The sequence below is a fragment of the Dipodomys merriami genome, unplaced genomic scaffold (assembly GCF_024711535.1).
Source record: "Dipodomys merriami isolate MVZ:Mamm:240054 unplaced genomic scaffold, mDipMer1.0.p SCAF_5, whole genome shotgun sequence".
NCBI classification, from domain to species: Eukaryota; Metazoa; Chordata; class Mammalia; order Rodentia; family Heteromyidae; genus Dipodomys; species Dipodomys merriami.
The window spans coordinates 9,162,692-9,176,391 of NW_027206068.1; the positions used below are offsets into that span (position 1 = coordinate 9,162,692).

Consider the following 13,700-nt stretch of genomic DNA (forward strand, 5'->3'; position numbering starts at 1 on the left):
GCTAGCCTTGAGCAAAAAGAGCTCAGGAAAAGTGCTCCAGCCCTAAGTTCAAGCCCCAGAATGGCATGCGTGTGCACGTGCACGCACGCACACACACACACACACACACACACACACACACACCATATCTTGTCCTGGGAGATCACACACACACACACACCACACACACACACACACACACACACACCACACACACACACACACACACACACACACACACACACACACACACACACACACACACACACACACACACACACACACACACACACACACACACACACACACACACACACACACCCATATCTTGTCCTGGGAGATGATTTCCAGTTATCTCTTCCATATTCCTGTGTTTAGTTTTCTTGTTTCTCTGAACTCCTTCTTTTTCTACCATACATGTTACCATGTGATTGTTTTTGTTTATTCATTTGTTGCCTTTCATGTAGCATATTATTTCTATTTCCCAAGTCAGATGTAAGTCCCATCCCTTGACACATGGATCAGCACTCCCTGTAGTTCTGAGCCCATAGTAGAAGCAAGTTATAACTTGAAAATAAGGATATTGAGTATATATTCAATTCATTTCCAGGCTGCAAAGATCTGCAACAACATGCTATTAGCTATTAGTATGATTGGAACCTCTGAAGCTATGAATCTTGGAATCAGGTTTGTTGAGTAGTTCATTTTCATGAACTAACAATTTTTATTGGCTTTCCTATTTGATTTTCTGTTGTAAAAAAAAATTAATAATGTTTGTGAGAGAGAAATGAGTTGGTCCAGGGGCATTTTGAAAGTACTTCATTATTGAACTTCAATAGACTTTGCTTATTGGATGAGCAATAGGATCTTGGAGAGCATGAATATTCTTTGCCATAACCATAAAATGTACTGCAGTGAGCATTTGAAGTTATATTATCCTTTTTATTTGGAAGCTCATTTCTTCTAGTAGGTTGATAATGCTAAAAACTCTGAAATTTAAATATACTTTGACAGTGTCAGACAAATCTGTATGAAACATTTTTTTTTTGCTTTGTTTTTTTGTTTTGTCAGTCGTGGGGCTTGAACTTGGCCTGAGCACTGTCCCTCAGCTCTTCAGCTCAAGGCTAGTGCTCTACCACTTGAGCCACAGTGCCACTTCCTATGAAACAGTTTTAATGTTAGTGAACAGAAGTGTTATGTTACCATGTGACTATTTTCTGTCCCTATTTTAAATATAATCCTTCAAAGCTCTACCCAAAAGGTTTGTTGTTGGTTTGTTAGAATCAACTTACTTACATTCCTAAAGATCTGACTCATGCCTAACTCAGATATTAGTATGCCTGTGGTCTGGTTAACTTTATTTTAGGATATATCTTTAAGATAAATGTTATTCATTCTTAGCCTAAAGTCAATCAGGAGTTAAGGTTTTTTCCTACAAATGATCATCCCTGATAATGTTTAAGGTAAATATCTTAATTTTAGCCTTTTGGGTTAAGAATGTTATATATGATTAATTGATTAATTTTCAAGTGTTTTATATTTTATGAATATAATATACATTTCTTACTTTAGAAAATCCTTAATGAGCAAGATGTGTTCAGATATGTTCTTCACATTCCCCAAACTGCTTCATCAAATATATTACAAAGCACAGTAGTGGTTCCTATCATAGCTTTTGATAAAAGCAATACAAAGAGCCAGGGTACTTGAGATATTTTAAAAACATGGTAATGGAGACACATTTCCCCTTAATTACCATATCAAGATGCTGTTGTTTTATTGAATTGCCCTTGTCTCAGATGTTAAACTATCTTGACCTATTAAGTTGTCATGTTGTAATTGAGATAAAAGAGAAATTTGCTTTGCATCAGCGCTAATTGGTTTATCAATATCCTGTACCATTTACATTTTAAAATTGAATGTCTATAAGATGGTAAGCCATATCTGTACAAATCCTTAATAAAACTGTTAGTATATGTGTGAGCCCTTCCAAGCAGTATGTTTGTATGGTGGCCAGTATTAGCCCACCTATTAGGTCAGTTGTTATAGTTGAAAAACTTGCTACTGATAACTTGTTTTATGTCCGTTCTATAGATTAATTTCAGGGAAGAGGAAAACATAAATTACATATAAAATTAATTGGTGTTGACAGCAGGATTAGTATACACATACATTTTGAAATCTTCTGCTAATTTTTGCCTTTAAATAAATATATCATAAAAAGCCAAAAGCTTAGATGTATCGGGGTTATACTATGATAACATTTCCCTGTTACCAGTTTATTTTTCTTTTTATGCCAGTACTGGGGCTTGAATTGAAGACCTCACTTTCTTTTTTTCTTTTTAGTCAGTGGCGGGGCTTGAACTCTAGACCTGGGTGCTGTCCCTGAGCTCTTCAGCCCAAGGCTAGCGCTCTACCACTTGAGTCACAACGCCACTTCCGATTTTCTGTTGGTTACTTAGAGATAAGAGTCTCATGGACTTCCTGCCCGGGCTGGCTTTGAACCACAATCCTCAGCTCTCAGCCTCCTGAGTAGCTAGGATTACAGGTGTGAGCCACAAGCGCCCGCCCAGCTAGGCCACACTCTTGACTAGCCTTTTCACTTAGAACTAGTGCTCTACTATTTGCACCTTGCCTGTCTCCAGTTCTGTTTTTTGCTGATTAATTACAGGTAAGGGTCTTGTGGATTTGTCTGCATGGGCTGGCTCTGAGCTTCAGTTATAAGACCTCAGCCTTCTGAGTAGCTAGGATTATAGGTGTAAACTACTGGTGCCCAGTGTCAGTTTATTCTCTACTCAGGAACTTGAGCAACACTGTATCAAGATGTTCCTTATGACAGTGATGAATCTTCTGGCATTCTTTGAATAATTTTCCTGTCAAAACTCTGACTAGTTAATCATTTGCTCTTCTAAAATGAAGCTTTGTTGAGTCTAAGAGCTTATGGAAGTTTTCCTCCAAACAGCAGCTAATAAAGAATAGTAACAGTATTCATTTGAAATATATGTATATCTTATATATAATGTAATGAAAAACATTGGCTTCTTATAGTGGGCTTGTCTTCAAGGAGAAAATGAAAAGTAATATAATTCCAAAATATTAAGAACAGAAGAATAAAGTTTTACTTATTTTTGGCCTTGAGCCACTATGATAAAAATAATATTTGAAAATATGAAACTTGTAAATAAATGTTTAATTTTTCTAAAACTAAATATGTATTGGTATTGGCTGATCTATATGATATATATGTACATAAATTTTGAACAGAGGCAGAAATTTACTTAACAGTTAAAATTACAAGAGTTTCAGAATGTGCTAATAAATGACTTATTTTCATAACATTAAGATTTTTATCACTTTATCTTACAGGGATTCTTAGTAGTTTGAAAGCCCTAAAAATGAGTGTTTCTGCTATTGTCTTTTCTCCATGGTTTACAGACATGGTTTAAAATGACAGGATTGCTCTCTAATAGAGTATAGAGTGCCCACGATTTATTGAGCTGTGCAAGGTGAAAAAGAAAATTGGCATCAGCAAGCATAAATTTCCAAGTAGTAAATTCCCACAAAGTAGTAAAGCATCAAAGTGGTTCAGCCACATTTATATTCTCTTCACTCTGAAGTGAAATTTTTTAGCATATTAATGTCAACATTTACAATTGAGTTACATATTCCTGTGAGATGATAATTTCTGATTAATATCTTTCTCATAAGTTAGTGTTTTTTCCTGAACACTGTTTCTTTCTCTCTCTCTTTTAATAGAAGAATAAAACCTCACAATTTAAAATTCTTATTGACCCCAGTGAGTCTTTATGGATGTTAGTGAAATTTTAAAATGTTGTAAAAAAAAAAAAGTAAAGAGTAAAAAATATTGGTATACATATATTTTGAGGTTCCTTTTTTATTAGACCTTTCTACTTTCTAATTGAGTTCCTAGTTAGAGCTCCAAAATAGTTTTATGGCCTTGACAATGCCCTAGTTGCATTACAGAGCTTTTTGTTCCTATGTGACACAGAGAAACAGCATTGTTAATGTGAGTTTTGTTTTGCTCTACTGGGAATTGATTTTTTTTTAAACATTGATGATATAACAAGCTATTTCCATTGTCAACAAGGTCCTAGGCCCCTCCAGTAGCCACCACATTGTTGTTGTTTTTTCCACCAAGAGAAACCTAACATGTTGAACTTCTGTTGAAGAGTTGAAAGCTATTCATGATAAAAACTTTCCCCACGAGCAAAATTTTAATTTTTTGGTTACTGCACCTAGAAGTTGACTTTTCTTTCATATGATGAAAGACTTCTTATATACCCTCAAATTAGAGGGTAAATGACAATGAGGTTGTTACAAAATGTTGACCAGATTTTTAAATAAATGATAAAATTCCATCATATTGGTTGCTTGACTATGATCTCTCACTGCACATAGGACACAGTAAGACTTAAGCTAGTCTAAGTCTGGGTATCTGTCTAGTTAACCAATCCAACTGTGGACAGATTCTGTGTTTTCTCATTTAAAAAATAATGTGTATGTAATCCCATCTACTCAGGAAGCAGAGCTGAGAGGATTGCAGTTTGAGACCAGCTAGGAAGAAAAAGGAGTTAGTGATTCCTCCAGTCTCAACCAGCAACTCTGGCACAGTGGTTCAGCTCTATAGTCCCAGCTATATGAGAGGCAGCCATAGAAGGATGGTGGTCCAAGACTGGTACCAGGCAAACACATGAGACTGTTTGAAAAGTAGCTAAAGCAAAAAAGGGCTGGCGATGTGGTTCAAGTGATAGAGTATTGCTAGGTATTAAATCCCAGTACCACAATCAGTCAGTCAAACCAACAAATAGTAAAAGCTGGTAAGTAGGCCTTAGATTGTAGTGAAGACTGAGTTAATCTACATAAATCTCTAAAAACTGTTTCTGGCACATAATAAGAGCTCTGTACATGGTAGTTATTAATATCTGTGGCTGTGGTGAGATAGTGTTTGAATTTACTACACGCATGCACACACACACACACACACACACACACACACACACACACACACACACACACACATTTGTTTATTGCCTCTCTAATGCCTAGAAAATAAGCTCCATGAAGGAGAATGGCTATGTGTCCTCATGGCTGAATCTTAGGAACTGGCAGATGATAGGTGTTCCATGAAGGCCTGAATGAGTAGTGAGTGCTTGGTAGGGTAGAACATGGCACTTCTGCCTTAGTCACATGTTATCTGGGTGTGTATGTTAGCTCACCCACTCCTGGTGGCAGTCATAGCCCCCTCTAACTTCTTGTTGTGCACTTGGCTCCTGTACAGTATTTGCATATTGCAAGTCTGTGGAAACATTGGTGAATAAGTGAATGAGTCAATAAAATCAACTGAGCTTTCTATGCTCATCTTCAGATATGTTTCCAAGATGCAAACATCTCAGTTTTGGGTTTTTTTTGTTGTTGTTGTTGTTCTTACATAAAACTGAACAAGTAGATACTTACAAAAGACTGTAAAGCAAACGAACATTTTTGATCCTTAGAACTTTGGTTTTATTGTGAAGGCAAAAGGTTTTCATTCTTTTTAATTTTTAATAGTTTGTATATTATTCTTACCTCCCCCAAAAGTTCTTTTTAACATTCATGTGTTTTAGAGGTGAGCAGATTTGACACAGTGACGTTTATTTGAGTTGAATTATATATGCAGTCAGAACAATGAACTAATTCTCTGTTTATTTCAGAGAACATTCCAGCAATTGTAAAGCCACATGCATGCACACACGCACTCTCGAACCACATCCAGTGGCAAGTTATTATGGGGACTGACAGACTGTCATCCTTTTGATGACTTGAGCTGTATATCTCCTGAACAGCAATGGGGCTCTTATGCAGAAAGTATCATATGTTCCCAGCCAATTTACAGGGAAACAGCAATAACATTTTATCATGGTTGAGAGCCCAGTAGCTGCTTCCTATTAAACTTGCCCTTTCAGATACCTGTCTTGGATTAATTTGTTGATTTCAAATGGAAACTCAGTCTTCTCCAGTGAAGCATGACGTTCTAGGGTAGACTCTCTGAATGACAATTACTGTGTATTCTAGCTGGTTTCAGACCATTACAAGCCGTGGGCACAGAGGAAGACAGAAGACTTCAGTAACTGATTTTAATATCATGTCTAATTCTAACTGTCAGTTATGAATGTGCCAAGGAAAGAATCCTCAGAAAGATGAAATGCAAAACACTTCTCACTTGCTCTTTTTAATGATACACTTTGCTGCAGGTTGGGGGGCAGGGAGGAAAAGCACGAGGGAGTAGCAGTTTCTTGAAGGGAATCTACAGGACGACAGAAAGGAGCATCAGGTTTGAAAAGTGAGCAAGCAACTGCCACCTGATGTTTTTTGTATCCCTCCAGATGCTTTGAAATACGAATGTGTTCACTAAAACAGGTCTAGGTATAACCTGCTAGATTATTAAGAGGGGACTAGCTACTTCTTTAATGATATTGAATCATTTTAAGAGAATACCTGAATTAGGAAACCCCTAAAATAATATTTCAAATGGACAGGAAAAGCAATGTTTTAAGGTCTTTGAAATTTTCTCTTTATGTAGCACATTAAACAAATTTATGTTCTTGAACAATTGTGCTTAGAGAATATACTTGCAAATACAGTAAACTAATTATTAATTTGTTATTTTATTCTTTGCACTTATTTCTGGAGCACATTGGCTGTCTTTTCCTGAGGCATATGTCACATATAATTCTGACTGCTTGATTTTATGTATATAGGAAGAAAGCATCCATGGCAAACTACACATGCAATAGATTTGGATCTTTATAAAAGAATGAATGTGACTGCTGGCCATCTCTCTGGCAATATGCAGCTAAAGTAACTATATGGTGCTCATTTAGATGGGATCTGCTTTATCTGTTGTAATCTTTAGTAAGAATACATGATTGTAGCATGATTCACATAATTGCCACTGGTGAATTCAGACACACAGTATGCCACACAGCATTCTGTGAACCACTGCCACCCCTTGAGGACTAATTATGTATCAGTTGTATTACATGGTAAGTCCATTCATATCCTGACTGTTAGCTCTTACCCCTCCTTTAGCATCAGAAAAATCTTTTACTGGGCTTAATGCTTAGATTTTGAAATGTATATATTTCACTCACACAAAGTAAGCAACATTTTAAGTGTGTAAAAATGTAGTTTGTTTGCTGTTAACACAAGTATATCTTTTCAATCTCTTATTATTTTCTAGAAGAGGTTTGTTTTAAGACAAAACAAAATTTTTATGACAGCTGTTTTATAATAGCCTTTTGCATGGAAGAAACCAATAAACTTACGGATATAAAGTTTTATTTGAAACTTCATTGAGTGATACTTAAGAAAACTATGCTTCCCAAACTATTGAGATCATTACAATCAAAACAATAGAACATTTTGAGGCTTTTTTCCCCCTAAGGTCCATATTAAACAGTCGTTTATGCCATCAGCCCAGTGATAGAACAAATGATGTTTCCGCTTGGGCAAGCTTTGTTTCATCAGGATCAGTAACCTTATCAGCAGTTGACCCAGAACTATAATGTATGTCTCTGAATAGATAGCATATGTCACATGGACAGACTTGCTTCATAAGCAAGGTTGTCTAATGAAGATTTTATAAATAAGGAAAAGTTTGCAGCAAGAAATGTCTTCTTCTATAATGGCAATTTTTCTTCAACACATTTCATTGCTCATGGCTCATCTCTTGCATGTGTTCTTATAAAAGACAAAGGACTAAACATACACATAAAAATGCATCCATACACATCCACACAAGCATCATTTACCCGTCAGTACTTCTGAAATATAACATATGTATGTAAAGAATGTAAAATTGAGATAATCTTATTGTTTTAAAGTTCATAAGTGACACATAAAACTAGTAATGTCCAAAAGACTAGAAAACCCATGAGTATGACAAGCCAACAGTCATATATTATTGCTTCTTAATAGTTAGGATAGGGCAGAAGTGTTTCTCTTAATACACAGTGTCTTGGCTCAGAAATGATCTTGTTGAATTGTTAGCTTTTACTATCTTATAATTCAAATTAGGATTCTTATACTAATCTGCTTTAATTTTAGAAGACATAATAGATGGTGAAGACAGAGCCTCCTCATATGCAAATAAATCATGCATGCTGTGTACATTTTGACGCATAACATTTCTTTTCTTTGACCTTTGACAGGTTAGGGCTTGACCCAAAACTATTGGCTAAAATCCTAAACATGAGTTCTGGACGGTGTTGGTCAAGCGACACTTATAATCCCGTCCCTGGGGTGATGGATGGAGTTCCCTCAGCTAATAACTATCAGGGTGGATTTGGAACAACCCTCATGGCTAAGGTATGGAAATGGTAAATGTAAAGACTAACCAAGAAGAGGAAAAATGCTTCGTGACCTAGTTTTTTTTCTCTCCTTGCATCTCACTTTCTCTTTCCTAACCCCAACTTAATAAAGCAGTCCTTATGTCTATGTTAGAAGGCAACTTAATAAAGCAGTTCTTATGTCTATGTTAGAAGGCACAATTACTGGAATAGTGACTTTCCCTTTCTTACTAGAGTGAACAAAAACTTAGCATAGGTAAAACATTATCTTATTTATTTTATTATTTTTTTTCCTTGGCTTTTGGATTAAAAGAGTTTGTGCACTGTGTGTCAGTGGCTCACACTTGTAATCCTAGCTACTCAGGAGGCTGAGATCTAAGGGTCATGGTTCAATACCAGCCTGGGCAGGAAAGTCCATGAAACTCTTATCTCCAATTAATCACAGAAAAAGCCAGAAATGGCACTGATTCAAGTGATAAGAATGCTAACCTTGAGCAAAAGAAGCTCAATGACTATGCCTGGGTCCAAAGTTCAAGCCCCAGGGCTCAAGTTTGTTTATGGTATGAGCTGTAAAATTTTACTTTTCATCATAAATTTATATTAATTTACTAACTTTACCAATGCCTTAGTGTAAGAGCAGTAAGAATTAACAGATTGTTAATGCATGGCATTATATATGCACATCACAAGAGAAAGGGATCATTACATTATTTCTGAGTACATCTTTCCTGCTTTAAGAGTATATATGATTTATGTGTAAATTAAGTCATTTGAAAAGCAAGTTGATGGCTTACTTTCATTTGTGATATCAACTGTAGGATATTCTCTTAGACTAGTAAATTTTGAGATTTCTGCATAGAGCTCCTCCCTGCCCCCGGTTGATTTTTTTTTGGGGGGTGGTGCCGGTTGTGGGGCCTGAACTCTGGGCCTGGGCGCTGTCCCTCAGCTCTTCAGCTCAAGGCTAGCTCTCTACCACTTGAGCCACAGTGCCATTTCCGGCTTTTTTCTTTTTGCTTATGTGGTGTTGAGGAATCGAACCCAGGGCCTCATGCATGCAAGGCAAGCGCTCTACCACTGAGCCACCTTCCCAGCCCTGATTTTTTTTTTTTATTACAAAGTAATAATACATCACTTGGATAGCCTAGTTGGCTCACTTTACCTCATTCTTCATGGCATACTTCCATTCTCATTTTGAATATACCTTGGATTCATCCAGTTACCTTTTCCACTTAAAGCACTACCTGGGCTGCGCCTCGTTTACATAGGCCACAAGCCTCCTTAGCTAGGCACCTTGCCTTTTGTTCTCATCTTCTCCAGTGCATCTTTCCACACTGGAACAGGAATAGACTTTCAAATATGTAACAATCTGATTATGTCACTTTTCCTATTGAATTCCTTCCTTTCCAGTTACCGGCAGATTGAAGTCTGTCTCCATAGTTTGTCTAACTTGCTCTGGATTATTTGGTCTTTGCTTCTTTCCCCAAATCTACTTTTGTTTTTCCACGCTTCTCTTTCTACTTCAGTCATATTGAACTCATTTCTGCCTCTTGTTCTCTCACTCACAAACCTTCCCATTGGCTATTGCCTCTGCCAGGATCATTCTTTCTTGCCTGCTACCTCTCTGTTGCCCGTGCTTTTACCCAGATAACACCTACTCATCTTTCAGTTCTGTGGTCAGCCACCTCTTCCTCTGGAAAGCTTCACCTAGCACCCAGGACTGTGCCTCCCTGGCTCCCCTGATAGTACTGTTTCTATCAGAGTCCATAAATGACTGCCCTGTGTCTTTCTTCCTCAGTTAACAGTTTGTGCAGGCTGAGGTGATCATGTTCATCATTGAATCCCAGCTTCTGGCTCATTGTCAGCATACTTCAAATATTTATTGGAAGGTGTAATATTTGAAACTCTTTCCTGTTTTGACATCTTATTTTCCTTCATGTTTTTTTTTTATTTATAGCAGTTTTACAGACTTAACACTAATTAGAAAAGTCATTCCCCTGTGTAATCACATAACTCTTGTAATTGTGGAGACACATAGCAATCAAGGTTTTGCCAGGCACAGTGGCTCTCACCTGTATTCTTGGCTAAGATTGGGGTTTAAGGCCAGCCTGAGTAAAAAGTTCTCCAGATTTCATCTCAACAAACCAAAAGCTAGGCATAGTGCCTCACAACCATCATTCCCACTATGAGGGGAGCATAAATAGGAAGATTTCCATCAGGCCAGCCTGACCAGAAATGTGAAACCCTGTATGAAAAGTAACTATAGCCAGGTTCCTGTGATCCTCGTTACTCAGGAGGCTGAGATCTGAGGATTCCAATTCAAAGCCAGCCAGGGTGGGAAAGTCCTTGAGACTCTTATCTCCAATAAACCACTCAGAAAACCAGAGTGGTGCTGCTGTGGCTCAAGTGGTAGAGCACCACCCTTGAGCTGAAGAACTGAGGGACAGTGCCCAAGCCCAGAGTTCAAGCCCCACAACCGACAAAAAAAATTAAATAACTAAAGCGAAAAGGGCTGGTGCATGTCTCTCATGCTAGAGTGTCTGGCTAGCAAGAATTGATACACTAAGTACAAACCCTAGGACTGAAAAAAAAAAAAAGAAGAAGAAATTAAAGTTTGTTTAGAGCAGTTTTGCAGCTGTATGAAAGCACTTGTAAAATATCTAAAGGTTAAGGGACCAGCTCAGTCAGAGGAAGATTTCTTGTCTAGCATGCATGAAATCCTGGTTTTGATCACCAGCATCAAAAGAAAAAAAGAAAGGGAAATATGTGAGTATGTATATGTTCAAAGGTGTATATGTTCATGCATATGAACTTAACGCATGTAAGAATTTTTTTGTCACACTCTCAAAATTGACAAAGTACTTCCTAAAGTATTATAAGTGCTGTTCCAAAGTAAGGCTTTACCACCAGTCTCAATGTGTTCCTCCTGCCCTTGCTTGATTTAGGATCTGGGATTGGCACAAGACTCTGCAACCAGCACAAAGACCCCCATCTTTCTGGGCAGTGTGGCCCATCAGATCTACAGGATGATGTGTGCAAAGGGCTACTCAAAGAAAGACTTCTCAGCGGTGTTCCAGTTTCTTCGGGAGGAGGAGAGCCTCTGAGTGAGCCTTTTGGCCTTGGACACTGATGGGAACCAAAACTGTCTTGGAGCTTCCTTCTAGCTCATTCCACAAGCAAATGAGTTTAATCAAAGGTCATCTGTCAGCTTTCGATTGTCTACGTTACAGTAATCACTATGATTTTTAACTGCTTCTTCTTTTCATCTGTTTAGCAAACATACTATCTAAATTTTTTTTCCCTGCAAGTCACTGATAGTTTCTGCTACCTAGCTGAATTGACCTTTTTAAAAAGTTTGATCCCTGAGCATCTTCAATTAAATTGTTGGATACTTCAATCAGGAGTGGAGTCACTTTGCAAATAGAACCAAACATTTTGTCAACAGGATGAAACCCATGCTAAAGGAAAGAAATTGATGTACTGAGAGGAATTAAAGAAAGTATTGTGAATTTCTATGTGTATCCTTGGGACGTTTGTCCTGTTAACCAAGTGATATGCTTGCCTTCCTCAGGCTACTGATTTATCTTCCAGGTTGGCAATAAAGCAAAAGAGCTATTAGCACATGTTTGTATAACTTGGACTGCATCACAGTATCTTAGCGCTTCCCTCTTGTTACCACTTCAGGTGTTTCCACAGACATGTTTCTATATTTTTTGCTTCCTTGTACATTATTAATACCTATTTTTGACTTCAAAAGAATAACATCTTTAGGCTGTTTCAGAGCCAATGATGATACTTCCTTTAGATAATTATTACATTATTCTAAATATAACCTACCTTATTTTGAATTCAAATAAATTTCTATGCTGATAATATTTTCTTAGAGTTTTTGTTGCTATATATGTGATATATATGGTGTGTGTGTGTGTGTGTGTGTGTGTGTGTGTGTGTGTATATATATATATATATATTTCAAAGCAGAATTACAGACTAATTGGGAAAGGATGGAGAGAAAGAGGCAGGTGGGAGATCAAAGGAACAGTTCAGAGTTGACCAGTGGCAAGCTGACATTCTGCTGCCTTGCTTAAATGTGTAGTGGACATTTGAATTTTTCTAGGTCGTAGAAATTATGGAATTAAGCCTACATTCAGTATAGCATGCCTCAGTATGAAGCATCGTTGCCACGCTTCCACCTCCAGCCCAGGAAACATGCCAAGTAATGTCTAGGCCTAGACAATCAAACTGGCAAAAATATTATTTATTACTTTTATCATTTTTCTGATGATAAAAAAAATTCCAGGCACTATTATAAGTACTAGGGATACAGTATAAGCCAGGCAGAGCTTTTGCTCCTAAAGAATATAAACTCTGGTGTGCTATGTGTAAGCAAGAAATTAATGTATATGTCTGGTAATAATAAGGACCTACAAGAGCAATAAAGCAGAATAATGAGCAAGGATGATTGTTGGGAGATAAGAGAAGGTCTCTCATATAGTAATATTGGAGCAGAGAAGGAAGTCAGAGCAAGCCGTGCAAGTCTGAGGAAGGAGCACCCCAGACCTAGGGCATGAAGGACAGGTTCTGAGTAGGACAGTGCTGGGGGTGAGGAGTGACAGGAAGTGAAGGGAGCCTAAACATGGGGCCTTGAAGGCTAGGGCAAGCCATTGGATTTTATTCTAGGTGAAACAAACAGTATATAATTAGCTTTTGCTAAGTAACAACCCACCCCAAGTTACTGTTCAAGTTGGCTGTTTTATTCCCCTGGAGCTAAATGTCTCATCTGGCACAGCTTCAGTCGTTAGGGACTTGTCTCCTTGGTCTCTCATCCTCTGGGATACTAGCCCATCCATTTATGACTAGTGCTCTATCACTTGCGCCATACCTCCACTCTGACTTTTTGCTGGTTAAGTGGAGATAAGAGTCTCCTGGACATTCCTGCCTAGGCTGTCTTCAAACCTCAATCCTCAGATCTCAGCCTCTTGAGTAGCTAGGATTATGAATGTGAGCCACTAATATCTGGCTGTAATTGTTCTTTCAGTTTTTGTGTTTTGTTTTTTTGGTGGGGCTGGGCACTGCCCCTGAGCTGCTTTTACTTAAGGCTAATGCTGTATCACTTGAGCCACAGTTCCACTCTGGCTTTTTTTGGTAGTTTATTGGAGATAAGAGCATTATGTACTTTCCTTCTTGGGTTGACTTTGAACTATGATTTTCAGATCTTAGCCTCCTGAGCAGCTAGGATTACCTGGGTGAGCCACCGGGCTTGACTTTTTAGTCTTTTAAATGGCTTTATTGAGGGATAATTTACTCTCAATAAAATTTTCTCCCTTTACCCAATTAAGTGGCTTTTAGTAAATTGAGAGTTCTACAACCACTGCT

At 37.7% G+C, this 13,700-nt stretch overlaps 1 protein-coding gene across 1 annotated transcript in view; it reads left to right on the forward strand.

Moving 5' to 3' along the window:
- Hibadh (3-hydroxyisobutyrate dehydrogenase) overlaps positions 1-12,199 on the forward strand; it is a 137,288-nt gene extending 125,089 nt beyond the window's left edge. Inside the window, exons 6-8 of the mRNA XM_069996032.1 lie at positions 590-666; positions 8,190-8,346; positions 11,270-12,199. Of these exons, the coding sequence (XP_069852133.1) occupies positions 590-666; positions 8,190-8,346; positions 11,270-11,428 (393 nt within the window). The 3' untranslated portion in view covers positions 11,429-12,199. The remainder of the gene's footprint in view (positions 1-589; positions 667-8,189; positions 8,347-11,269) is intronic.
- The last annotated feature ends 1,501 nt before the right edge of the window (positions 12,200-13,700 follow it).